General features: G+C 37.1%; 3 protein-coding genes across 8 annotated transcripts; 1 reads left to right on the top strand and 2 right to left on the bottom strand.

The window, feature by feature from the left end:
- Positions 1 to 5,638: 5,638 nt before the first annotated feature.
- On the top strand, positions 5,639 to 9,473 carry LOC111263048 (ribosome biogenesis protein BRX1 homolog). 2 transcript variants are annotated; one of them, XM_086969436.1, is made up of 6 exons: positions 5,639 to 5,778; positions 7,145 to 7,291; positions 7,488 to 7,649; positions 7,782 to 8,102; positions 8,452 to 8,536; positions 9,096 to 9,473. In XM_086969436.1, the coding sequence occupies exons 2-6, from the start codon at positions 7,148 to 7,150 to the stop codon at positions 9,161 to 9,163; spliced, it is 780 nt and encodes a 259-aa protein (XP_086825562.1). In that variant the 5' UTR covers positions 5,639 to 5,778; positions 7,145 to 7,147; the 3' UTR covers positions 9,164 to 9,473. The 2 variants fall into 2 exon arrangements, with proteins under 2 accessions (XP_086825562.1, XP_022693530.1); XM_022837795.2 differs by having other exon boundaries at positions 5,644 to 5,778; positions 8,452 to 8,634.
- A 729-nt stretch (positions 9,474 to 10,202) lies between these two features.
- Positions 10,203 to 13,573, bottom strand: ND-24 (NADH dehydrogenase ubiquinone). The gene is made up of 5 exons (XM_022837800.2): positions 13,426 to 13,573; positions 12,058 to 12,268; positions 11,257 to 11,410; positions 10,889 to 11,078; positions 10,203 to 10,664 (listed from the first exon to the last, which is right to left on the bottom strand). Exons 2-5 carry the CDS (start codon positions 12,266 to 12,268, stop codon positions 10,476 to 10,478), a joined length of 744 nt encoding a protein of 247 aa, XP_022693535.1. The 5' UTR covers positions 13,426 to 13,573; the 3' UTR covers positions 10,203 to 10,475.
- A 1,335-nt stretch (positions 13,574 to 14,908) lies between these two features.
- LOC111263049 (uncharacterized) lies at positions 14,909 to 23,622 on the bottom strand. 5 transcript variants are annotated; one of them, XM_086969422.1, is made up of 8 exons: positions 23,079 to 23,622; positions 20,116 to 20,141; positions 19,640 to 19,831; positions 18,137 to 18,322; positions 17,643 to 17,799; positions 16,920 to 17,043; positions 16,729 to 16,805; positions 14,909 to 16,208 (listed from the first exon to the last, which is right to left on the bottom strand). In XM_086969422.1, the coding sequence occupies exons 3-8, from the start codon at positions 19,783 to 19,785 to the stop codon at positions 16,080 to 16,082; spliced, it is 819 nt and encodes a 272-aa protein (XP_086825548.1). In that variant the 5' UTR covers positions 19,786 to 19,831; positions 20,116 to 20,141; positions 23,079 to 23,622; the 3' UTR covers positions 14,909 to 16,079. The 5 variants fall into 5 exon arrangements, with proteins under 5 accessions (XP_086825548.1, XP_086825544.1, XP_086825547.1 ...); XM_086969418.1 differs by having other exon boundaries at positions 16,729 to 17,043; XM_086969421.1 differs by having other exon boundaries at positions 16,729 to 17,043; positions 17,643 to 17,796.
- Between the last annotated feature and the right edge of the window lie 150 nt (positions 23,623 to 23,772).

The raw sequence follows: 23,772 nt of genomic DNA, 5'->3' as shown, positions 1-23,772 counted from the left end.
GGAACCTAAGTACGAGACACATTTGAAAGAAATAGATACATTTTACGAATATAGAAGGCTATAATTATAGGCGTTTATTATAATGTACCACAACCATTAAGCGTCCCCTACAAACATTTTTGTCATCTTTGTTATCTCCTGCCAGTAATAAACGTTCTTCTTAAACTTAGTTGTTACACAGTCTGAAAAAACATTTTGTTAAACTTATGAGTTCTTTGACAGCTTTAAAGTTATCTTTTTTGCTAATCTGTGAAAATTAGTCTAGTTAAATCTGTTACTTCTCGAAGGGCAATGATAACGACAATAATCAACAGTTCGAATGTCAGATATATTTAGTTAATATCTGTGATGATTTTTTTTACTTCACATTACACCAATGGGCTGTATAGCTGTGCTGAAGGATAGAATTAAACCGAACCAAAATTTTTTTCCGATAGTCGGTAATCGCTAATTGACCGTTAAGCTTTATACAGCAAAATAGAAGTACAACAACCTCAAAGAAATATTATCATTAATCTGTCCCGCACCGTAATACTAAAGAAAAAAAGAAAAGCTTCAATGATGTCTCCGTTAAGCAATCTTACCCAGGAACAAACCCATCCGATACTTTAATGACACTTACATTTATGCTACCAAGTTATGCTTCGAACGTACGGTTGTCTCGTTTGACCCTAGCATCACAAACATACTGTTAAAACAATATCCCAGGATAAACAAATAACATGGTTATGTTTCTAGAAAAACACGGACGAACAGACAACAGGCGATGTTTGGCCGTTTAAATGGCGCTAAAGTATTCGCTATGAATTTGTTTATCAATGAGGCCTTCAAGATTTTTGTGCAAAGCTATTTTTTCACGACCATTTTCCAGAGCCTACGACATAATAGACGTTGCATCCTTGACACCAGTTTTGAACTGAAATACGCCCATTTGAATCAAACGCAGATGTTGCCTTCGTATATCTTTACTGCAATAGATTTTTTTAAGTCAGCTGAATATTACATGACCATTTAAAGATGTGGTCTAAGGAGCTGCTTCTAAATTGGGTTACTGAATGAGCCTACACACAAAAGACACGTCCTACCTTAGTTTAAATGAATATTGCTCTCAATACATCACTTTTCTAGCCTCTTATATACATATTATACAATACTGTAATATAATAAAACACAACATAAGAAAGATCAGCTGATCTTCGTGCCATTGCATTACAATATTAGTCTTTGAAAGTGCGGTTGGTGACAGCTGATATTCTCTGTTTAAAATTTTTTAAGTTTTTTGACATTTAGGGTAAGTGACATTTCATAGCGCAGTGTCACACGCAATTTGAAACAGAGGAGGTCGTATTGCTTCAAACCTTTAGATTGAAAGCTTTCACGTCTCACCACGGATTCATTGTACACACCTCGCAAGGCGTTTAGTAAGCAGGATTATGTTAAGTTCATAGGTACCTTAATATAAGGCAACAGGTACGCGCATGGACAAATAACAACGCCGTATTTGCTATTGGGTATACCAATGAACCTTGGGCCATGCAACAGTCGTGATAGTAGTTTACGTTTATGTAATATTGGTCGATATAGTTCCAAACCTGTAGATCAAATCCTAACCTGGAGAGACGTCAAATTTCCTACAATGAGCCAAATAATAATGACAATAGTAATAGTACTTTCGGAATATAGTAGACGACTTCACGTAATCGAGTTACGTTTCCTTTGTCTTTATCGCTTACTATGTATGGGAATACATAATCATTGTGTATGATGTCGTCATTTTATTATTACCTGTTACCTGATCGACCAGTTTCGCCATGAATGAGGGAATGAGTGCCATCAACACTAAGCTGACCTTTGCTAATCGGCTGCGCACCTCAGGCATTTCGGCACAGCAAACTACACTTGAGCCCCATGTGTATTCGCTGAGATTGTAGTGATTTACATTAAAATGTAGCATTGGAATTCCAATCTAAAGAAGCCCTCTTGCAAAAACGGAGTACTTATTCTTAAATGCGGACAGACTGAGGACTGGCCTAGTAAATAATTCAAAATCAGATAACCGGAGAGGTTTGTAAAAAATGATTATGATGGGAAAAACATTACGATGTTTTTGCCTCGAAGGCCGGTCCAGTGCTGACAAATACTAGCCACGTCCCCTTCACGGTTGTGTGCTATCGTTGTTACGACTACAGCTATCTACTGACATGCATTATGAATTACCTACTTGGATTATATATACGTGGTGATATCGTGTGTTGTCTAATTGACGGATGTAGCTTAATCTTTCGATGTGATGTAAACCCGCTTGTTGTAAATATTCCTTACATTTTCTCCCTGAAAGAAAAAAAAACTGAGATGCTGTAAGTGATTGATAACACTAGACCGGCGGCAATAATGTGGCAACAACTTCCCCATAGATAGCACAAGTGATTCGTAGTCGTAGAAAGTACTAAAAAATGTGTTGAATGCAAAACATCGAAGCGTACGATTATAAATACACGCAAAAACTATGAGAGTTACCGATTTCGTGCTAGATTATAGCAGATCCTTAAAGACTGGCGAGGGCTTTTCGCAACAATAACCGGGTAGATCAAACTGCAACACATGCAATTAATCAATGAATCAAGCAAGCTAGTAATGAGGATAATGGCGCATAATTGTTTTTTTAAGGAAACATCACATTTCCACTGAAACAAGTTAAACAACAACGATATAGTCAACGCAGGATTATAACATACAATAATAACTAAGAATCTTGAACATAATTGATATATATGAACGAAAACATCTGCTGCACGACGTTTGTCGACGTTGCTTCTTAGAAGGTGAACCAAAAGGTTAAACCGACGATACAGGATGCCTAGCGAAAAAAAACTGGAATACCATGACCCCAGAAGACACAGCCATTCAGTCTACTTGCGTCAAATTGAAGTCAATTGGGTGCAACAAAGCTTTTTTCACAACAAACGTCTTAATAACACGCAAAAGACCATTACACCGTTATTTCTATATATATATATATATATACGTCATCGAATGGCTACAACAAAAACATTTTGAAGAGTACTGTCAATGTATAGCGGAATAGTCCTGAACCTGGTTTTGTCGTTCAGGTAACTAAAAAAAAAAACACTCGAGACCTAATTAAGCCCATTAACAGAACTATCGTAACAAATTAACCGAATACTCGAACGGGGTAGCGATCCTGCAGTCTAACGAAAATGGGTTATACCTATCAATTTCTCTTCCATTTCCCTATTATTCTTCACGCGATCGGAAGAAGTCCAATGAGTTCCCAGTCGCTATTGGTTGACAAGTCGGTTAACTATGTCGTCACATGGAGCACAAACATCAAAAGCAAATAGGTTTACGTGTATGATTATATCCGAGTAGAAAAAAGTGTTTTTAACGAAGATTTTCCTGTGGTCTAATATATTCAGTTACTAAACAGCGCCAGCAAAATATTACTGAAGAGAACGGGTCACGACGTCTAATAATACGTAACAATTGTAAATTACTGAGATTACAATACAACGCAATACTCTACACACCGATCATTCAAACAACACCAGCACCGCAGTTCAAAATGAAACGAAGAACGCGATAATGACAATACGACACATAATGAAAACAGCGGCTATGTACGTTAAGATTATTCGAGAAGCACGTATATTACAACTATTGTTCAAGATTCTCCCCGGGTCGACCACCTATATCAGGATAGAAGTTCACAAAATGCTTCATTAAGTGGTGGTAAATGTAGTTGATTGGAAGGTGTCGTAGGGGGCTAAAAACAGGAAAGCCGATTTAAAATTTTCCGAGGTACACAGGATGGTTTTGAGGGCTCCAGTCGTTTCTATAATATTAGAGTGCAGAGACCCCCTAAATATAAGTGTTTGCCATTGGCTATTTTTCAGGCTATTGTTTAGCTTTCGCTTTATACATGGCACAATCTATTTATAAAGTAACGCGTAGCAATTTTTAAATGAAATGGGTACAAAAAAAGCTACTCAGAGAGAACGAACGGATTAAATTTCAAAATCATCCTACTTTTGTAACTTTAAACTTATTCAGATCGCACATAATTCGCAAAGGCTTTGAGAATTAGTTCATTTAGAACTAAGAAAACACAGCCCTAACTTGCTAATGGCAAACAGTTATATTTGCATAATTATATATAATTGATGGAAGATTTGCGTTTAACTAGTTACTACAGCAGAGAAATAGCAGTAGAACGATGCAGAGACACCAAAATTTTTCTTGTATTTTGATTCTCATGCAAGAGCTATGAATTTCCCAGGAACACAAACTTACTTTACATAAAACTATAGAGAGCAACAATAATTGGCAATAGAGAAAAAGTTGCAAATTGACTACAACATCGATTAACTGTATACAAATATACACATAGTCAGACGTATCCAAGCATATCAGTTTCAACTGTCATTAAGAGTTTGAGGGTAAATCAAATACATATTGTCATATAAACATAGTCTATATTTGAAAAAGCACATGTGGAAAAACCCGCTACATCAGATTAAGAGTATCAGCGTTGTAGTACTGAAGGGTAGTCTCTGTCACAATATGCTAGATGAGTCTGGGTAAATCCATAATCAATGAAAATACTGATAATAACGACTGTCAAGTGACTCTCAATAGACGTGTCCCAGCCCCCAGAGGAAGGAAGGAGCTATACAAGGGATTTTTCACTTGTTTGCGGCCTTCAATGCCTATATGAGTAAATCTACAAGGACTACTTACTTTCTACATATATATATATATATATATATATATATATATATATATATAGATAATGAGATCAATAATGAATCAATTTATTATTACCTACCGTTGCCACCTAATGTGTTTTTATTTAGTTTACTCAGTTCACTAAAAATATTTTTCAGTTTAGCTTTCGGAAATATAGGCAGGTCAATAGTCACAATTCTATGCCAGGCATTTTGTATTTTTCTTATAGGATAAATTTACTTACCAGTAAATTGTGACCAAATTAGTGCTCTTATTTATACTTACGTATATCAATTTGCATATTTCATCTCTTATTGTGTTCTTTTTACTTCCTGCAATCCGTTTTGCCTGAAATTATTTTCTTGGATAAAATGAATGACGGAAAACTTTGTGCAAAGCTTTAAAGGTGGTACACGTGTAATAATAATCTAAAAATTTGTCTAAGTTAATCCAAGAAGGAAAGAGAAATAAAAAAAAAATGCGTAACCTTAGAAGAATTTTTGCTAAACGATATTGTAATATCGATAGAATTAAACCGTAATATTGGTCAATTGGTTTGTCTATTTAGTCTATGATGCAGATATTGTTGTTGCAGAGTAAAGCAAAAAAAAGGCGAAAAACTACGCAGCATTCAACATAAAAGTGGAAAGTGATACAAGGCCGTTCTGTGTGGTCCCCCTATAGAGGGCTCAAGTACAATTTTTACTTCCCAACTATGTTCATGTACTAGTCCACATTTGTCAAGCAAGAACGATAGTTATTATCAAAGGCATATTATTGTGTTGTTGTTATTGTCGTTATACATGTTCAAGTTGTGGCGGGCTTCATTTAGGTCGACAATTACCAAGCTTCGTAGCGGGTATAGGGAGGCACGTTTGTTTTGATGAGTACAACCCCGCGTGTAGAATTAACGGTGCTATTTAGAGGAACCGCGAGGCATCGGGAGTTTGACTACATGTGTTTATTTTTACTGGAACTTACTGAAACACTATTTCTTTTATTGTTTATTACACAGTTTAGAGCAGCATTTTGGTGAGTGTCGATATGGGCAGATAAAAATGCAAAAGCTAACTAAACTACCTTTTTTAGAAGGTTTATTAATAACATAGTTTATATGCGTCCATCACTACCAAAGTGTAATTTTTATGTTATGTGGGCTGAGTGTGAGGCTTAGTTATGCCGATTGTACCCATTTGGATCGAGATAAGTACTTACTAATCCTCGGTTTTCCCCGAATCAGCCCATATCCTCATCTTCAGCTAAAAGCAGGGAGCGTCTAGCATCACAAGACTATTAGGTTGAGTTCCCCTAGTCAGGTTTTTAATTTTTCCAAACGAGTTAGCTACCAGCACCTGAGTGTAACCCTTCTGGCCGTGCTCTGAACCTAACAAGATATAGTCTAGCAGATTATATCTTTGTTCAGTTGTAACTTTACGAACCACTTTTTCCTTCAGGGTTCTCTTTCCCAGCACCTTGCCTGTTGCTCAACACTTTCGTGGTCGAGTGATGAAGCATGTAAACTCCCTTATGATGTTTCCTTCAGACAATTTTATTTTTCCTATCATTTGTCCTTTTCTAATATGCGTCAGCACCATATACGTCGCCAGCAAGTTATTTGCTATACTTTTTAGGCTTGCAATGCAAAGCGCAGAGATGTCCAGTAGGACTTTTACGTATTTTATGAAGATGGCTTTGAAACACTCAGTGGCCCGCCAGAATCTGTGTGAGTTAGTAACGCAGCTTCTACGTGAAATTCAGGCATGTCTGTTAGGTATGATGTCTTCTACTGCCGCTTCCGGAGCAAAATTAGGTATTACCTTCCAGTCTGCTTGCCACATCCGTAAGATTTTGTCGTCCGCATCATCCATTGGATCGTGCTGGAGCATATGCCTATCGTTAGCTCTAAAACTAGGACCGTGTTTGTGCTAACCATACTGTGGGCTTGGATAACCCTAACTGCAAGGATTCGCTCGGCATTTCTAGGCAGCTTCTTGACCATGATTTCCATAGGTTCGGGTAATGTCTAAACAGATGCGCCGAAGAGCGCAACCGCCTCTGATACTACTGTCAAAAGCCTCCTCTCCTAAACTAAACAGATAACTTAGTGTTTATTAACAAAACATAATATTTCAAATAGGTTTTCTATGTTTATTTCATAAGTCATATCTGTTAAATACTAGCGAAATGATGCCATGACGGTAACTTAAATTACGGACTGTTAAAATTTAAAGTATATTGTATACTCGACTAAGTAGTGTTTTGTTTTCATTATATACCAATGGGCCTTAAAATTACTTACTGGCCATTAAAATATTGAATCTAGAGCTTCGATTAGATTTATAAGTTGATCAACTTATAGATTCTTCAAGTAATAGTAGTATATGAATATGTATATCAGAAAATGGCCAAGTGGAAGATTTTGAAGAAAAAGACGGAACGGGCTAATTCATCTGCCTCGGATTCGTCAGATTCGGAAGCTGAAGTTCCACTAACGCGTAAATCTGACGAAACGTTTAAAAGAAAGTACAAGTGGACAAACAAACAGGTATGAGCTTGTACTCAATTATGAATTCCTACCATTTTCATTGCCCTGTTATAGTTCATGCTTTCTTTAAAGTTCTGTCGTCTTCATTCGGTAGAACATGGTCTAATTTTCGTAGCCTCAATGCTGAGCTTTTTTAGCCCGACATGCGTTTGTTGATCTATATATCGATGTAATGCCATCTATACGTAAATTTCAGCGTCTTCTCATTTTTGCTTCTCGTGGAATAACTTATCGAGACCGGCATCTGATGAATTCATTTCGGACAATGCTTGCTCACTCAAAGGAGGAATGTAAGTTCGAAAAAAAGGATAGTTTACTAGCCATCAACGAAGTTGCCGAAATGAAAAACTGCAACAAGGTGAGATTGCAACCGGTAGGCCATTCAAGATTTCAGAATCATATATTCTTTATACAGAACTAAAATAATGAGCACCTTTTACAGTGAACGACATTCCATTTTTGCTTATGCTGCTTTTGTTATTAATTGCAGGTGATGTATATGGAAAACAGACGTAGATCTGACACGTATATGTGGCTAGCAAATATGCAAACTGGTCCAACTCTCAAGTTCCTCGTGCAGAATGTTCACACAATGGAAGAACTCAAGTTTAGTGGCAACTGCCTTCGTGGGTCTCGGCCCTTTCTATCGTTTGACCCAGCCTTCGACTCTCATCCATGGTCACGTTTAGTCAAGGAAGTTCTTGCTCAGACCTTTGGAACACCGGCCTACCATCCACGCTCTCAGCCCTTTTTCGATCATGTCTTTGTGTTTCGATTACTCGATAAACGTATATGGTTTCGAAACTATCAGGTAACTAATCCGTTTTACAATTTTATTTTAGTCTGGCTCGTTCACGGGCTAGGAATACGTTCAATGCCGAGGCCGTACACCACATAATGGCGACCAATACGATGACTGGATCTTTAGTGGTCGTGAGCCATCTACACTACCTTGACAATAACTTATATTATCTCTGGTAAAAAAAAAAGGGAACTTTTTCAAGGCATACGTAATGACTAGTATGCTTTAATTAACTAGTAGTCAGATTCTCAATAAGACGGCCAACCCACATCTATTGAACACCGTTATAACTTCTACGAGTTGCAATTTGTTTCTGACGAACCAGAACGCATTATTTTTGCTTAAATATTTGACACAGATTGTAGAGGAAGACGGATCATTGGTGGAGATAGGGCCGCGATTCTGTTTGAATCTCGTGAAGATCTTCGATGGTCCCTTCTCAGGTGCAGTAATTTATACGAATCCTCATTATGTAGCCCCCAATAAAATGCGACGCCTAGCACAAAAGGAGAATAAATACATGGAACGTAAAGAACAAAAGGTAAAACTTACCCATAATTTATCACAAAATCACATTAAATATTATCTTTGAGTATTTTTTGATGAAAGATGTCTTAATAAGGAAGATTAACAGGAATATTGATAGAAATATAAATGATGATAATGTAATTTTTTGTAAAGATTTTAATATGTGTATTATGATAATAGTCGACCAGTTTTAACTAACTCTCTAAAATGCTTTCTTAAATTCCGATAAGGAATGATATTCAGCGAATATCTGTCAACTATCTTTATAAATTGTTGTGTAAATCATCCAAAAATGATTCCGAAGCGGTGGGTTAAACGACTTTATTAATGTATGAAGGAAAGCTGCATATAAGGAATAACTGCAATTCTTATGTGGCCGAAACTGCATAGTTCTCAGAAATTATCTGTATGAGTAGCTCTTGTAGTCCCTGCGAATGTTAAAGGTGCATGCGATTGCTTGGGACTCACTTGTAGGCAAAACGCCAATTTATCGAGAACCTTCCGGCGCCGCCGCCGGAGGACCCCTACATGGACGTATTTGAAACGAAACCCCCGGAAGAAGCCGTTGGAATAGAAAAGAACACATTTTACAGATTAGATCTAAATGCTAAGCGCAAGAAAAAAAATAAAAAATCTGAAGAAAAAGAGTCTAAAACAACTTAAGAAGAATAAAAACACCAAGCAGATCCGGAAAGGATAAGGTCTTTGGGAAGGCATAGACGCGGAATCGATGTCAGACAGTTTCATTTTGTAATCTAAGCTACTAAAGTTGATGATAAAAACAGAACCTGTACATAATTGAAAAAATTATATAACTTTAAATAAATAAAATAGTTTCTTGAATTTTTGTGACACGGCGTTTCTTTCAAACCGGACGATCTACTTTGTCGATGTGAGGCATGTGCTCTGAGCTGACAAACGGCAAATGCAGCGCCGGGATTGCATTTCGCACGTCACGACAAAAGCCAAAAAGCATATGCTCTTGTATGGTGTGCGTATCAATTATATTGAAAATCTGTTCGAACCAGCGTTTACGTCATACATAAAGTATTAGATGAAAATAAGGTAAATCAATAATATTAAATTGAGGTTAATGAAAGACTTATCTACTGAGAGACCTAGAGGGGTACCGCGAAATACAGCATTAGAATCGTACCATAAATAAGGGAATAATCAGCATCCGCACAAAAGAGTTGCCTGTGTTTATTAAACGATTTTTTGTTATGTAGTTGCTTTTCCGGTGACAGGATAGATACGGCGTCGGATTTACAATTACGAGGTCTCGGGTGCGATGTTAACAAAAAGCTGTAGGATACTTTAACAAAAATGAAAGCATTAGTTTCAATTCACCGTTCTGTTACTAGCATGAATCTCAGTATAGGCTTTACTTTCTACTGATAGATTTAAAATGGATTTCTGCCGTGTCACAAGCGCATTATAGCCGATTCTACATTGAAAAATTGCAGCCTTTGCAACGTTAGAGCAAAAAGCTCGCATTACGTAAAGATTAGTGGTAATGCCCTGTGGCACTGGTTATGTAACATTCGAATCAAAATACTTTCGAAGAATAATTGCCTTAGGTTTTCTTTTTACTTGTTTTATTGAAATTGAAAAATTCAACGTAGATGTTTTGTTACAGTATTCCCCGTTGATTCTACCGTTGATGCAGTAGTTCGTTGGTGTATTAAGTGGCCGAAATGGAACATCGAGAAGATTATTTTGACTGAATATGCATTCAACTCGAAATTAGGTCTTTCGACTTTTCGCGCAACTAAACTAAAGCGTTCACATAGTAACCACTCCATTATTTTTTTCACACTACCTGTATTGACAATTAAGGGGTTTAATTCCTCACTAAAGGTCAGCGCGAACCTTGAAACCTGGTCCCTTTGGAGGTTCCTTCAGGCTAGTCAGACCACCGGCAGGTTCACTTGCTTTTCGGCCATTATACGGGCCGATCTTGGGCTTTCGGCCAGCTTTAATTTCATCTATAATGTGGTCCACGTCTTTATTGGTCAAATCCTCATAATAATCATCATTCACCTGTTTCAACCAAAAATATTAAGCGAAATCGTTATTACTTTTGGTAGTCGCTTTTAGTGAGCGAGATTCTGCAGTCGGGTAAACTATGTCTTGTTTGATTATATTTCAGTGGATGTGACACTGCATACACACTGTGTTTGAAATGATACGCATACAAGCATGCAACCGAGTACACGTATGATTCTTTCCATAAACAGAAATACAAAAAAAGACGCCAAATCAACCTGAATCATAGGCGCGTTCACGCAGGCTCCCAAACACTCGACGACACTAAGAGTAAATAGACCGTCTTTGGTAGTTTCACCGTTCCTAATGTTAAGTTTTTGCTCGATGTGCGCCTGTATGTCCTCAGCGCCGCGAAGCATGCATGGAGTGGTTGTGCACACCTGTATGTGGTACTTTCCCATCGGATCCCTAGTGAATTGACAATGATGATTCAAAGAGAGACAAATCTAATTAGTAGATGGATCTTATCATTAACGTTCGTATGGTATAATTCAAATTTAAATGCTAGGTATTTGTCTATACTGGATGGTGTAATACTTGATAACTCTTTTAATTTTTTTTAACACTATCAGATCGAAAACTATACCTGTTGAACATTGTGTAAAATGTAGCTACTTCATACACACGCATTCTAGGCATTTTCAAGTAGTCGGCGACGTAGTTCATAGCTGAGATAGGCAACCAACCAAACTGCCGTTGAGCAAGATCCAATAGCGGAATCACTGCAGCGTTAGAGTAACCTATTCAAATTCGACATACTTTTAGGTACACCCAAGGCTCAAATTTTCATAAGGTACTTGCCGTGCTATGCGCACACTGGACACTTTGTGCATTTTGATTAAGCACTTGCATAGCTTCAAGTAAAGGCTCTTGAGAATAACATTTTGATATGGATAATTGCGACGGATGCTGAAATAGGCTGTTTTCTAAACACGTAGACACTTTGCAAATAAACTATTAGTTGAGTAAGTCAAGTGCACTAAATAAGTTGGAGAAGACTAAATCGCGGACAAACGGAGCCTCTTCCGATTTTCGCTAGTATAAAATTGCAATAGTAAGGGTGATGTTTTATGATACATTATCTTACGCTAAATTTTTAATTTAATTCAAGGAAATTTTTGTTCATTGTAAAAATATATTTCTAGCACTTCAGGGTATTTTTTTTTCAAGTTTTGTCAATACGAGCAGACTAAGAGTGCGAAAATGGAACGAGTGAAGTCGTTCGGTACCATACTTTTATATCTTTTTCTTTAACGCAGACCCCTCAATTCGCTCTTTTAATACTGTTAATTTTTCGTTTAATTTTTTATTTTGTTTTTTTTATTCTGTAAATAAATAGATAAAACAGTGATGACTGGGAGACGATATGTAAATCACTATGCCTAACCTTCCGGGTATATATTAACAATGGCCTGAGCTCGCTTAAGGTTTTCGGGCGTGAATTCAAATTTCATATCAGGATTATTCTTTTTGTCATCTCTGTGCACGAAGAGTTTGTCACTCCGAACAACCAACGAGGTTTGCAGACCCCGAGCGACCGCCGAAGGCGCTGTGTGCCGGACGCACGCAGTACCTCGTAACACTGTTTGAAGCAGCATCTGGAAAAGGACAGAATAGCAAAGACAGAAGATTTATAGGGACTAAATTGGGCTACTGTAGATACTATTTTTTATACATCAGAAAAACTACTAAAAATAACATTTCGTAATGGTACTAAATTTTTTGAACAGCGCAATATACTTGGATGGAGTTGGCCTAACACGTAATACCACACAGTTTCTCGTGCCTAGTTTAGGTTTCAACCGCAAAATTCCGCATTTAAATAAATTTCCAATCAACTCAGTTAAGGTTTATCCGTAGTAACAATATATATATATATATATATATATATATATATATATATATAAACAAGAATAATGCAACAATGATAAGTAACGTTCAATCTTGTGTTCAAACCTGTAGCAGATATACGCACCATATTGTTGATGTGGACTTCAGGGCACTTTAAATCTAAGATTTATAGAGCTATTATGGAAAAGAGGACTGCGGCAGTAGCTTCAGTTCTTTTGACTTTGTTTGCATGCAGATGTATGTAACATCTTCTAGTCAAGAACAATACTAATAGATTAACGATGACAGGTTCGTTGTTTACATTAATTATTTAGCTATTATTATTCACTTCATAGTAAATAGTTCTATAACGATATTTTTCTTGGAGTAATTATCTAATCTCTGTTATTATTAAACGCACAATCGCTCTACTAGAATTAGAAAGTTTATGCTCGAAGGTCATGTAGCAGACACGGGCTAGCTTTGTGCCAAGTTACTATCGAGCTTCAAATATTAAAATATGTGAAATAATAAAAATAAAGGATGGAATATAAATTTAGATACAAGTCGTGATACCAGAGCCTATCACAACTCTTCTTTCTGGATTCAGAACGTTTATCCAATACTAAAAAGGATACCATCCGGCTGTAGAGCTACTAACAGTCTCAAATAATGTAATTGCCTCAAAGATCATAAAAACGGCACTGATCAGGCAATTTCATACTGTTTCATGTAATCGCTAGACTTGATTCCCGATTTTGCTTCGCTTACTTGCCGCTCATAGATATTTACCATATTCCAATAAGTTAAACCTTTTTTTTTTTGTATTATCTGAAAATCCAGCCATTATGTATAATATAACATACATTTCTTCAAAGACAATTAAAAAGGAGACTTATACTAAGAGATACTCGTTTTCACTCACTTTTTATTGCTATCAAAATTCTTTTCTTTCACTCTGTTTGCCACTGTAACTGCGGTCACCTCCTAATAATCGGCTTTTCTATCCCTTAGAACAACAACAGAAAAGCGACAACACGATCCCAGAACGTGCCAAGTCCTTACAGCTGTTTCTTGTAGCAAATAAATGAATTATTGTTGATGGGAACCTTTTAGAAAGCTGCTGAGCGCGGACTAAAAGAGTCTGTGCCATTGTGGAACAGAAATTTCTGTGTAGAGTTCGGATCCTAGCCATGGGTTATATAGCAGAAGAAGAGTTCATACAATTCCGCAAAGCATTCGAAAACGATGAACAGAAAATGACTGTTTATGCAGAGAAAATTGCGGTGGAAGAAACACGATGGCTTATTAATACAATGACTATTAAGGACTAAAAAAATGTACTTCTTCTTTTTAAACTATTTTGCTGCTTTTTCTCGACATATGTAAATTTCATCACGTGTGCGAAAATGCTATCACATATGTTAAATATAAAAAAAGGTGTTATTTGATATATTATATATTACTATGACCCTTAAGCTGCCATGATTAATCAAACAAGGCAGTATATGAGATTTCCTCATACGGTGGGAACGATCGTTAGTTGTATCTGACTATTTCTGACTACTATTATTTATCTGGCTGTATATTACTATATATGACTATATGCACCATCAAAGGATGTTTAAAGTAGATACTCTACGATGGAGCAATTATCCATAATACATTATAAAGGCAGAGATGGATTTTATACAACAAAACAGCTACACATGTTTACACATATTGCCAAGAGCAGATGGGGCAAAACGATTGTTTGAAGGGGTAGAACAATGATTGTTATGCAAAGCAGAACAAAACGAGGAGGCATTTCAATAAAAAAAAGCAAGTCATCATAACTAATTCTTTAAAATTACAGTTACTGACCATTCTACGTATAAACCAAAGAGATATCACAAGAAGCATCACTAATTTATGTTTTGACTCTTGGGAGGTTTCCCCGAGCTACTTAAGTGTGCGCAAGTTATATTTTCTACCATAAATGGATTAGATAGTTTAGGTACTCTTACTACGAACGTTGCTGCTCCTTGTTGTTCACCTGGGAATGGGAACTCTTATTACTTAGTAACGCTTTTTATATGCCCTTGAGTTCTTGGTTAATGAAGTTATCTAGGCATTCCATTTCTATTTTATTAGGGGCTTTTTTTGAAGTGTTTTACACTCAAAAGTGAAAAAAGTACGCGCACCCCTTCTCTCATCAACTATACCCCACGCTGACTTATTTACGGCTTTTGACACGTTCTAGGTGTGCTCTACTACTTAAAATCTAGATGGCTGTACCAACACTAAGGTAGCCCTAGAGCTGCTGGGCGTACCACAGAACTATTATATTGAGTCAAAAGCAAACAGAATATCCTGACTTTCGACTTTACTTAGACGTGTGCTCACACTGTAAATGAAAAAACTAAAAATCGTTTAATACAAACTTTCTTTACTAATGATCCTCATGCGGGCGTTCGTATATATTTTCAGTAGAATAAATGAAACATAAAAAAAAAACTCTTGCAAATCAGTATATATCTTCGTTCCTTTGTACGATATTACCATAATTCAATATTCGACCGTGGCCCATTACTGCATTTATTGCTGGCACTTGTATTTCAGTAAGTTCATTCATTGTTTAAACCAACAGGTCCAACATATGTTGCAACCAGCAACGCGTTTCGCTGTTGTTTCCATTGCAACACTTGCGCAAAATCCATTAAGTACTTCCCAGTTACGTTTAAAAACAGTAAAATCTAAATCAGCATTTTCATTAACGATTGTAAACTTCTTTGTTGAAAAGTAAATGGTATGACACTCGATTTTCTGACCGCTACAGGAGTTACTACAAGTTTAAAATATGCTCAACGTCGTTGGCTTGCCGATTGTTTTAGGAGGAAAATTCGGGAAATGAATCCATAGTAAATACTATAAAATCAAATTTCAGCCAAGTACTAGATTTAAGCTACTGGCTAAATGTTGGCTTTAAGGATTTCGAACCATCATTGGACTGTTATTTACCATCCATATGAGTCAGCAAGCTGCTTCTTTATATTGTAGTATTGCGCCCATTAGGGATCTAAGCAAAAAAAAAAAGCGTAATTTATGGTGACTTAGATGATTAGAACTCTAACCAAAACGATCAGGGATCACTGAATCAAGCTCCGACGGCATACATCACACAAGTGTGTGATCAGAACAAAAAAAAACAAAGCATTAATAACGACGAATAACGGTCACAATGACCTAGTGTCTGATCCACCGTAACTGCGGTATTAGAACTATTGCTTTTTCAAGCCTAAGAACCAAGTGACGGCTCTCGAATGTCGAACGAAACATCACAGGACGTTGGCGTCTACGGTGGAGATGTAAAAGTGTTATATACACTAGGCTATTACAGTGAATGCCCAAATATGCATGGCTTTGGAGTCAAACTGAGATTTGGTTTAACTTACATGTATTACCAGTGGTATATGACATGCATCTAACAGTTCTATAGTGCCAGATATTTCTAAACTCAAACATATAATTTAAATTGAAAATTATAGTCAATCTTTGATGATCATTGCTTAAAAATAGGCGAAATGACCTAGCCACGATTTAGCCGGGCCTATACGACAGTGAGATACGATGATGTCGGACCATGCGGCGAACCATAATACCCCTGGAGTGCTCGCGATGAAATTCGTAGACTGAAGAGCCTTCAGGAAGGGCCGCAAACAGCGCCGCCTGTACATAAAAGCAGACGGAAGTTAATTTAAAATTATTCGAAATTGATTCGAATATATATTTGCTACATTCTATTATATATCGTTGTGCCTCTGTATTAACAAAAAAAGGTATGTATATAAATGGCCAATAATAGTCAAATCTTTAAAGTCAATCTTACCAAAGTTTTACGGCGTACAACGTAACCGACTTCAAAGCAAGAGTATTATCAACCTGTTTTAATCAGTTCACTTGAATTTCACCAAATCCAACATTTATGAATATTATATCTCTAGATGCTTCAAATAATTTGAAGAGACATGGATAGTACATGTAGATGAAACAATGTCTTAATGATGGCATTAAAAAACGAAGTCTTTGCTGAAGTAGCCATTTTATGAGTGACTTTAGTGGTTAAGAGATAATTAACGTCTTATTAATGAAGATAGGGACCGCTCTTTGTGAATAGAATTAGAAACAATCATTAGACGTTCGAAATGACTACTTATTTTTTGGTATACTATGAATAACTTGGGTGTACCTGGACCTCCTGAGAAAATGACCATCCTTCAAAAAATTCTGCTTGCCGATCATTCACTATAGATGACAGCGTGCAACCTGTAATCACAAACGGTTCTTCATCATGCTTTTGCGCTATGTAACTTTTATGGAAATGGAAGAAAAATATTGGACCATCAAGCTGGATGACAGATTTGTGAAAATACCGATCACCTGTGAGCGCTGAGCCTAGCGTCGTAATGCAGTGGCTTCCGCAGGCTGTTGGAGAAAAAAGCCGTTCAAACACCGAGCAATATCTCAGGGTGCAATTCCAGATCTGACTCTGACCGCTGACCACCTGCAAACCAATAAAAGGGCTGGGATGCATTTTTCCCTTTCTCAAATAGTCGTAAATTTCTGTATTAAAAATTCAGCTGTATCAAAAATAGCTTTTTAAGCTATATTGATTAATTTTCAGACTTTCTAAACCTAAAGTCTACTGAGGATCCTTTGCTTTGTCCCACAAAATTTTTTGTCGAATTTTTTAAAGACTGGATGAAAACTTGTCGATTGCAAGCAGTAAAGAAATTTTTTTTTTTTAATATATAAAATCCGTTAAAAAGTTTAAAAAATCCGTCCAACGGGAAAGAATCGGATAATAGCTGATTTTTTATTATCTAGCACTATCTAGCATCATCGTTGTTTACCATGACAAGCTTATTGTTTTGTTCCAAAAACGACTAACTTTCGTATGGTACCAAGCGGATGAACGCATGCCCGCTGCGACAGACGAAACAAATATATTTTTTTTTGTGAAGTTCAGTACTTGAAGCTCTCAAGAAATCACTGCCGTACTGCTTTTGTGTCATACCTTCAGTGGTGTGATACTATTTATCTAGAATCTAAAATCTGTATTTTAGTTTATTGAATGCTTTAATATTTTAATTGATTTCTCACCTGACTCAGTTGTCGCGGATGCGGCGCAAACGAATCTAACACGAAAACGTATAGATGGTTCCGTTTGCGGAGAAGAGCTAAAAATGCGGGAGTAACCTTCTCGATTAAAACTGTCGGACGGCTGATCTCGTTCTTGATCTTAATTGTGATGAAACTGCTGATAAAGACCCATAAAAGAGCTCTTTTATTACGTGCTTTTACGTTACATAACTTTCCTTTGATTTAGAAATGCGTCGAGTCCTAAAGCATTGAGTGTATCTTACACTCTAGGAAGACTCAATTTCAATAGATACACATCTAAATCGATTCCTCGAGACGATCGAAAAGTGATTCAAGACTCAAAGAGAAATATCGAATGCAGGATTCAATAGGGGGGGATCCAAAAGGGAAAAAAAAAGAAAATAATTCGCCAGTTTCGTAAACTAGACAATATTTGGTTAGTTAGTCAATGATTCATAAATGTGGCGGCTAAATGTATCCGTTTGTTGGATTACTTGTTCGGACGGCCGTCGAAAACAACAACCATTGGTTTGAAGCAGTATTCCCGCTTGATGGTGTCGTTGGCATACATGTAAGCGAGCTGACCGCGCAGGTTCTCGTTTTTGGTGTGGCTGAAGATGACCAAAGTGAAACATACAGACGAATCCAACGCCGTTTCAGTACATGGATCGAAGCCCAATCTGAATGCATGAATAAGAATTAGAAGTTACCGCGGTCACTGTATTCTATATGAAAGCGAACCCACGAACAGACAATTTCCGTGCTGTTGTTAATAACGAAGCTAACATTGTGGATTATCCACACTGTAGCTACAATTGTCTTAGCGCTCAAGATCCTGTTTATAAAAAAAAAATAGAACAAGTGATCTGCAAAGGTTTAAGAAAGAACTTTAGGGTTATTCAAAGCATTAAACTATGCTAGGGTAGTAATAATAAGAACTTAGAGTTATGCTCTGACAAGGTGTACATATATAACATGATCTAGGGGAAAGGGTGTACGAATTAGATAGTACTCTAAATCTGATTTCGTTGTTCACAGCAGCCGCTTGTTTTTAGTCATTTGGACATATACAAATAAAAGCTATACACTATCGTAGGCTAATAATATACCATAAAGCTCAAGCTTCCTGCCTTACTCTCAGATATAATTGCGCCGATTTTGTTGTTGCAATAAATAAACCTGAAACTGCGTATTCTAAGGACCAATAGGATTTTCTGTTGTACAATAACTAGACGAAAATAGCTACTAATGATAAGGTTTTTTGCTGATAAATTCTTCTGAACGTTCCCGAAGCATTTTGGAAGCAGAGTCCAAGTATGTCTTCTACTTCTAAATGTAGAGCTTCTGGAGGGCCAGCATGGAGAGTACTTTTGCCATAACAGTTGACAATAAATGATGCATGCTTTGCGGGTTATCAACTTCACAGACTTTTTTTAAAGCAATATTTTGCTTATAGTAAGAGCTAGACGAATTATCTACATGAAATGCTAACAGACGGCATTGAAATATAACAATTAACACTAGACAGGCCCCACAAGTTCAAGAAGTCCCTGAAGTCCTTAGTATTCATTTAATCACAATAACCGCCTTATAGTGTAGCAATACAATAATAAGAGTTTCAATTCCAGTAGCAGTAATTTCAAATAACAATCTGCCTAGCTTGATTTAGTATTTTCAGAAACGATTTCCTAAGTGACGTTTTGTGGCCTTCAGTGGCTCGTAAGCTGCTTGTTTCTAGCAGAATTGTGTTGAATGAAGATCGAAGCACGAACTGGCTTTCCAACAAATAGTTCGAAATGACCGTGGCGAAAATATAACAAGCTGTACTAGTTTCCCTCTCAGCCCTTCTGACCAGCCAACGAAGCAATGTTGATGTCTTCCGCTTAATGTGGTACATGGTCGACGTATCCCCAGTTCAATACGCAACAGCCAGGACTCATGTAATACGAGAATGCACATATCAAAACAAAGCAGAGTAAAATTGAATCGTTCGTTACCTTATCGAATGTAGCAGTGGAGAAGAATGTGGCTCCTCTTGAGTGCCCGATAGCGCCTTATACAGGCCGAAAAGAACCGCGAAGACAAAGAGTACTGAAATAGCAAAAACCAGGACCCCCAGCGCCACCTGTTTGGTATTCATCATCACCGCTATAGGAAACAACTATCCCTGATGTATTCAGTCTATTCAGCTGTAACAAAGCCAGTTTACCATCATTAGAACCTAGTAATAAAAGAAACAATTATTTTTCATTTTATAGAAATATTAACTTTTCGTTACAACGATCGGTTTCGGTCAACGCTATCAAGTGTCTACCAGCCTACGCTATACTTACTTACGATTTTACGTACATAGTTACTTAATGAAAGCTAACAACTGCTCTCGGGATTCGAATTGTTTGTAGACATTGTAATAAGGTTTATCTGTTTGAAGTACTGTATTAGCTGAAAGTCAGCAGAATTGAAAGAAACTTACCGTTTTTGGAATCCCTGAGGTGATCACTACATTGTCAAGGCGGGCCAAAACGGGTAAAGCACCTTTTAGTTTCAAGACGCAAATATAAGTTACATAAAAAAAAATTGTTGCATGAAAGGGAGTGTCTTAAATAAGTGACTAGCGTTGCCTAACGTAACGAGGGACCAGCTTCATATAGGAGCCTATGTATAATAGTTACGTTAGTATAAGTAGTATGGTATAATAGTTATAATAATTCAGACGGGGTGTGATCTAAATTTTTTTGACCTCCAGGGAGTCAGAAATATTGAACTAAGGCATTTAGAACTGCAGTCTAAGGCGTATGGAAATCCGCCAAGGTTAAAGAGTGGGTTAAAAAAATCCAAAAATAGACGTAAACGATATTGTAGTGAAATTATCTTTTTCAAAAAGTGCCCAAAAGAATACTGACAAGCCGTCATGCCACAAATATAGTTCTCTATTTATTACGTAATAAAGGCAAGCCATATAATATTATCTAGGTTAAGGTGGTTCTTGCATTCATCCACTTGACGATCGCCGATTTTAGCCGACACTTAACTAAAAGACCCATGCGAAGATATTAAGCGACAAATTGAATTTAGAGGCATAAAACAAGCAAAGTTTTTTTTTGACGTATTATATGAGAATAGAAACGAGAGCTATATAATACGGAACTAGCCGAAAATGTAGCATACGACATAAAACGAGCTGTTATATGTAGCCCTAATTTCTGGATACCTACGTGGCTTATTCGAGGTGCACAAGAACATCTCGATGTTGACTTTTTTTCTTTTCTGTCATAAACCTAAAAAATACGAGCTCGTAGAGCATAAGTAGGCATATAAAAAAAAAGGCTTGCATTATTTTTCTTATATTATATTTTCTGCCTAATCACTGCCGTGAATCGAACAATCCATTGCATACAATTTTATTTAACAGTACCACATTACAGTTTAGGAAAATCAAATGTCTTGTGGCAGTACTTTTTTGGTTTCGATTATTGCAATTAATAAAATTAACTTCCTTACTCAATTTACAACGGTTTTAGTATTATGCTACTTTACATGCACTGTATGCACGCTCGCTTTTGTTAATATTCAGATATCGATACATTATAAGTTATCAGTAAATGAATTTAGAACAGGCAAAGCAAACCATAACATCTCATTCAAATGTTTTACTGTTAATTTAAATGAGTGCCGTATTGGAATTTTAAATTTTACAAGTGTTCTATATGAAGTAAAACCTATGCTCCTATTATTAGTGAATCCAAGTTTACTTATACCTTGTTTTACCAGAAACTGAACCTCCGCGCAATCTTCCTAGTGAGAAATTAACTCTAAGTATTAAAGAATTATTCCATGTACACCGTAAAGCAACTACATTCCAACTATCCGAACGTGTCTTCACCGTTTCCACAGCACAGGGGTACGTGACCCCTATTTGGACATGCCAAAGTATGCCAGTTGCTAGCATCCAAAAAGTCAGCATATACGATTTTGGCAAACATTGTACCCTTATTATCATTAAGTTTAAATGCACCGCGGCTTCGTCATACCAGGAAGCGAAAATGGCAATTGGTAACAAAAAAAGAACGATACGTTGTAAACATGCGTTACGCTAAATCAACATTAGTTCATTGAAATAGGGTCTGGAACAGCGTTATATACATATATAGATATACGTGTATATGGTCCAGGTGAGTCAATAAAAAATATAATGACCTTGGTGAATTTTACTTTTTTGTTCATTTATTGCGTTTGCTTTTTGCTCTACCCAAACTTCTGTGATTTTTACCTACTTTCTCCCCCACTGTTACTAAAGTAGAAAACCGTTATTGTATAGCGTATAGAAAATCCTCCCGTCCAGAACAACACTGTAACATGCACCGGAGAAACAACAGAACTTCTAACTTGTATCATCTATCCTAGCCCGAGTTGTTGTTTGAATAAGCGGCTTCCACTATAGCGTTCTTTTGTTTCTAATGGCCAGACGATGAATGGATAATCGTTTGCTTGCTACAACGGTAATTATGTGTACGAGAAATTTTAAATGATTTTTTCGCTCTTATATAACGAGAGCATAAGATTTTAAGCGAAAAGTTCATCTCATAACATAAATTTTGCAAAGCATTTGTTCGAAGGAGGGCAAAATCCTTAAAAATGAATTTCGAAGATAGGTACGCGTACGGCCAACGTTTATTGTAGCCATGCAGATATTTTACGAGTCTAACAAATCGAGTCAATTTGTTCTGTTCCAGTGATTTGGAGGATTAACCCAACACCAACGGTATTGATTCTCGGCCAATGTCTGGATTGCAGACTTATGCATCCTTGACGTTTCAGAAAATGCTACGTTATGCTTTTTCAATGTCGTGCCAAAGGTGCTTTAGTAAATTAATGAAACGCGTTTTTATACTCACGGTAGTCGTGTTATTGAAAGCTGCCTATGTTGTGTGAGTTGCCAACTTGTCTTCGTTTGTTATATATAATGGCATTATCAAAGTTACCCAGTAAACTTTTCTGATACTGCAAGTCCGTTGTTTAGATATTTACTTAGCATACGATAGATATTTAGTTGTATAACAGATGATTCTGTATAAATATCGTCAAAAGTATTATGCTCCACTGTATTAGTTAACCGATAATACCTCTTTGTATTTCGAGTTTTACGTCCGATATCGCCGTTAGACATTCCATCAGACGGCTGACTGCCAGCACGAAACGATGCCTGTCTATACTCGGGTTCCAACCTAGACTACGTCGTGCCGTAAGATTATTAGGCTACAGTATCTAACCAGATACATCTAAATGTCAAGCCAAGCATTTCATCTGAAGCGACATGATAGGAACTTATCTTGAATATCGACAAGCCTGTAGAATTATATACGACGCGACGGCACATTATCCTTCAATCAAGTTCATTGCTTTGTGCAAGATCTTTGAAGTCCATGTTATACTTACGATGTTAACGATTTTCAGCCTTTGTTCCAACATATCGTCCGGTCACCAGACGTAATATTCCTAGCTATTTATCCTATTTACTAAATCTTCTCAACGGCAAGGATGCGTTCTCGGTGAAGATCCACTTTTTGGAGTAAGCTAGGCTTTGTCTGTGATTATACCATTTTGGGCCATCGCAGGAGGATAGCAAATGGGTCGAACATGATGGAGTATTTAGTGCGTTTCTGTCTAGGTTAACCGGCAGGTGATGCCATCCCTGACGTAATACAATACACACGCAAACTATGCACAATAAATAACAATATCCAGTCATTCAGGTGAGTGAAATAGAAAAGTTTTGCTAAGGTGCAACAATATGCCACCACAGCTGGCAAGGCCTATAATAATTACTACAAAGAAAGTCATAGAGACTATATGAAAGGCGCGAGGGATTGCGATGTTACGCTATCAACAAGGTACACTAAGTCGCAGCTGCCTAACGCAGACAGGATAGACCACTACACCGCGCGTTACCTCAAACCCGGAAGCTCGACATCTCCCGAATGAAGCCCTCGATAGGCCCCGGGTATAAGAGGCCCTCGCCTGTGACCGGACGGGCCTCTCCACCTAATGGATGGGCTATCCTGTCGTGCGACAGGTCGTGGATGAGGAATCGGTCTTTGTGTCTAGTGATTCCATGGCAAAGCACAGAACA

This window comes from Varroa jacobsoni, unplaced genomic scaffold (genome assembly GCF_002532875.2).
Source record: "Varroa jacobsoni isolate VJ856 unplaced genomic scaffold, vjacob_1.0 scaffold_727, whole genome shotgun sequence".
NCBI classification, from domain to species: Eukaryota; Metazoa; Arthropoda; class Arachnida; order Mesostigmata; family Varroidae; genus Varroa; species Varroa jacobsoni.
Note: the sequence above shows the minus strand (reverse complement) of the source record. Positions and strands in the feature narration are given on the sequence as shown.

What these genes read in the sequence shown, in the direction of transcription:
- LOC111263048 (XM_022837795.2), top strand. Translation starts at nt 7,148, where the DNA reads ATGGCCAAGTGGAAGATTTTGAAGAAAAAGACGGAACGGGCTAATTCA. An exon ending in ACAAGTGGACAAACAAACAG is followed by an intron (nt 7,292 to 7,487) that starts GTATGAGCTTGT and finishes CGTAAATTTCAG; the next exon opens with CGTCTTCTCATTTTTGCTTC. An exon ending in AAATGAAAAACTGCAACAAG is followed by an intron (nt 7,650 to 7,781) that starts GTGAGATTGCAA and finishes TATTAATTGCAG; the next exon opens with GTGATGTATATGGAAAACAG.
- ND-24 (XM_022837800.2), bottom strand. Translation starts at nt 12,268, where the DNA reads ATGCTGCTTCAAACAGTGTTACGAGGTACTGCGTGCGTCCGGCACACA. An exon ending in TTTTACACAATGTTCAACAG is followed by an intron (nt 11,079 to 11,256) that starts GTATAGTTTTCG and finishes TCAATTCACTAG; the next exon opens with GGATCCGATGGGAAAGTACC. An exon ending in TGAACGCGCCTATGATTCAG is followed by an intron (nt 10,665 to 10,888) that starts GTTGATTTGGCG and finishes TGGTTGAAACAG; the next exon opens with GTGAATGATGATTATTATGA.
- LOC111263049 (XM_086969418.1), bottom strand. Translation starts at nt 19,785, where the DNA reads ATGATGAATACCAAACAGGTGGCGCTGGGGGTCCTGGTTTTTGCTATT. An exon ending in TTCGACGGCCGTCCGAACAA is followed by an intron (nt 17,800 to 18,136) that starts GTAATCCAACAA and finishes GGTCTTTATCAG; the next exon opens with CAGTTTCATCACAATTAAGA. An exon ending in CATTTTCTCAGGAGGTCCAG is followed by an intron (nt 16,209 to 16,728) that starts GTACACCCAAGT and finishes TTTTATGTACAG; the next exon opens with GCGGCGCTGTTTGCGGCCCT.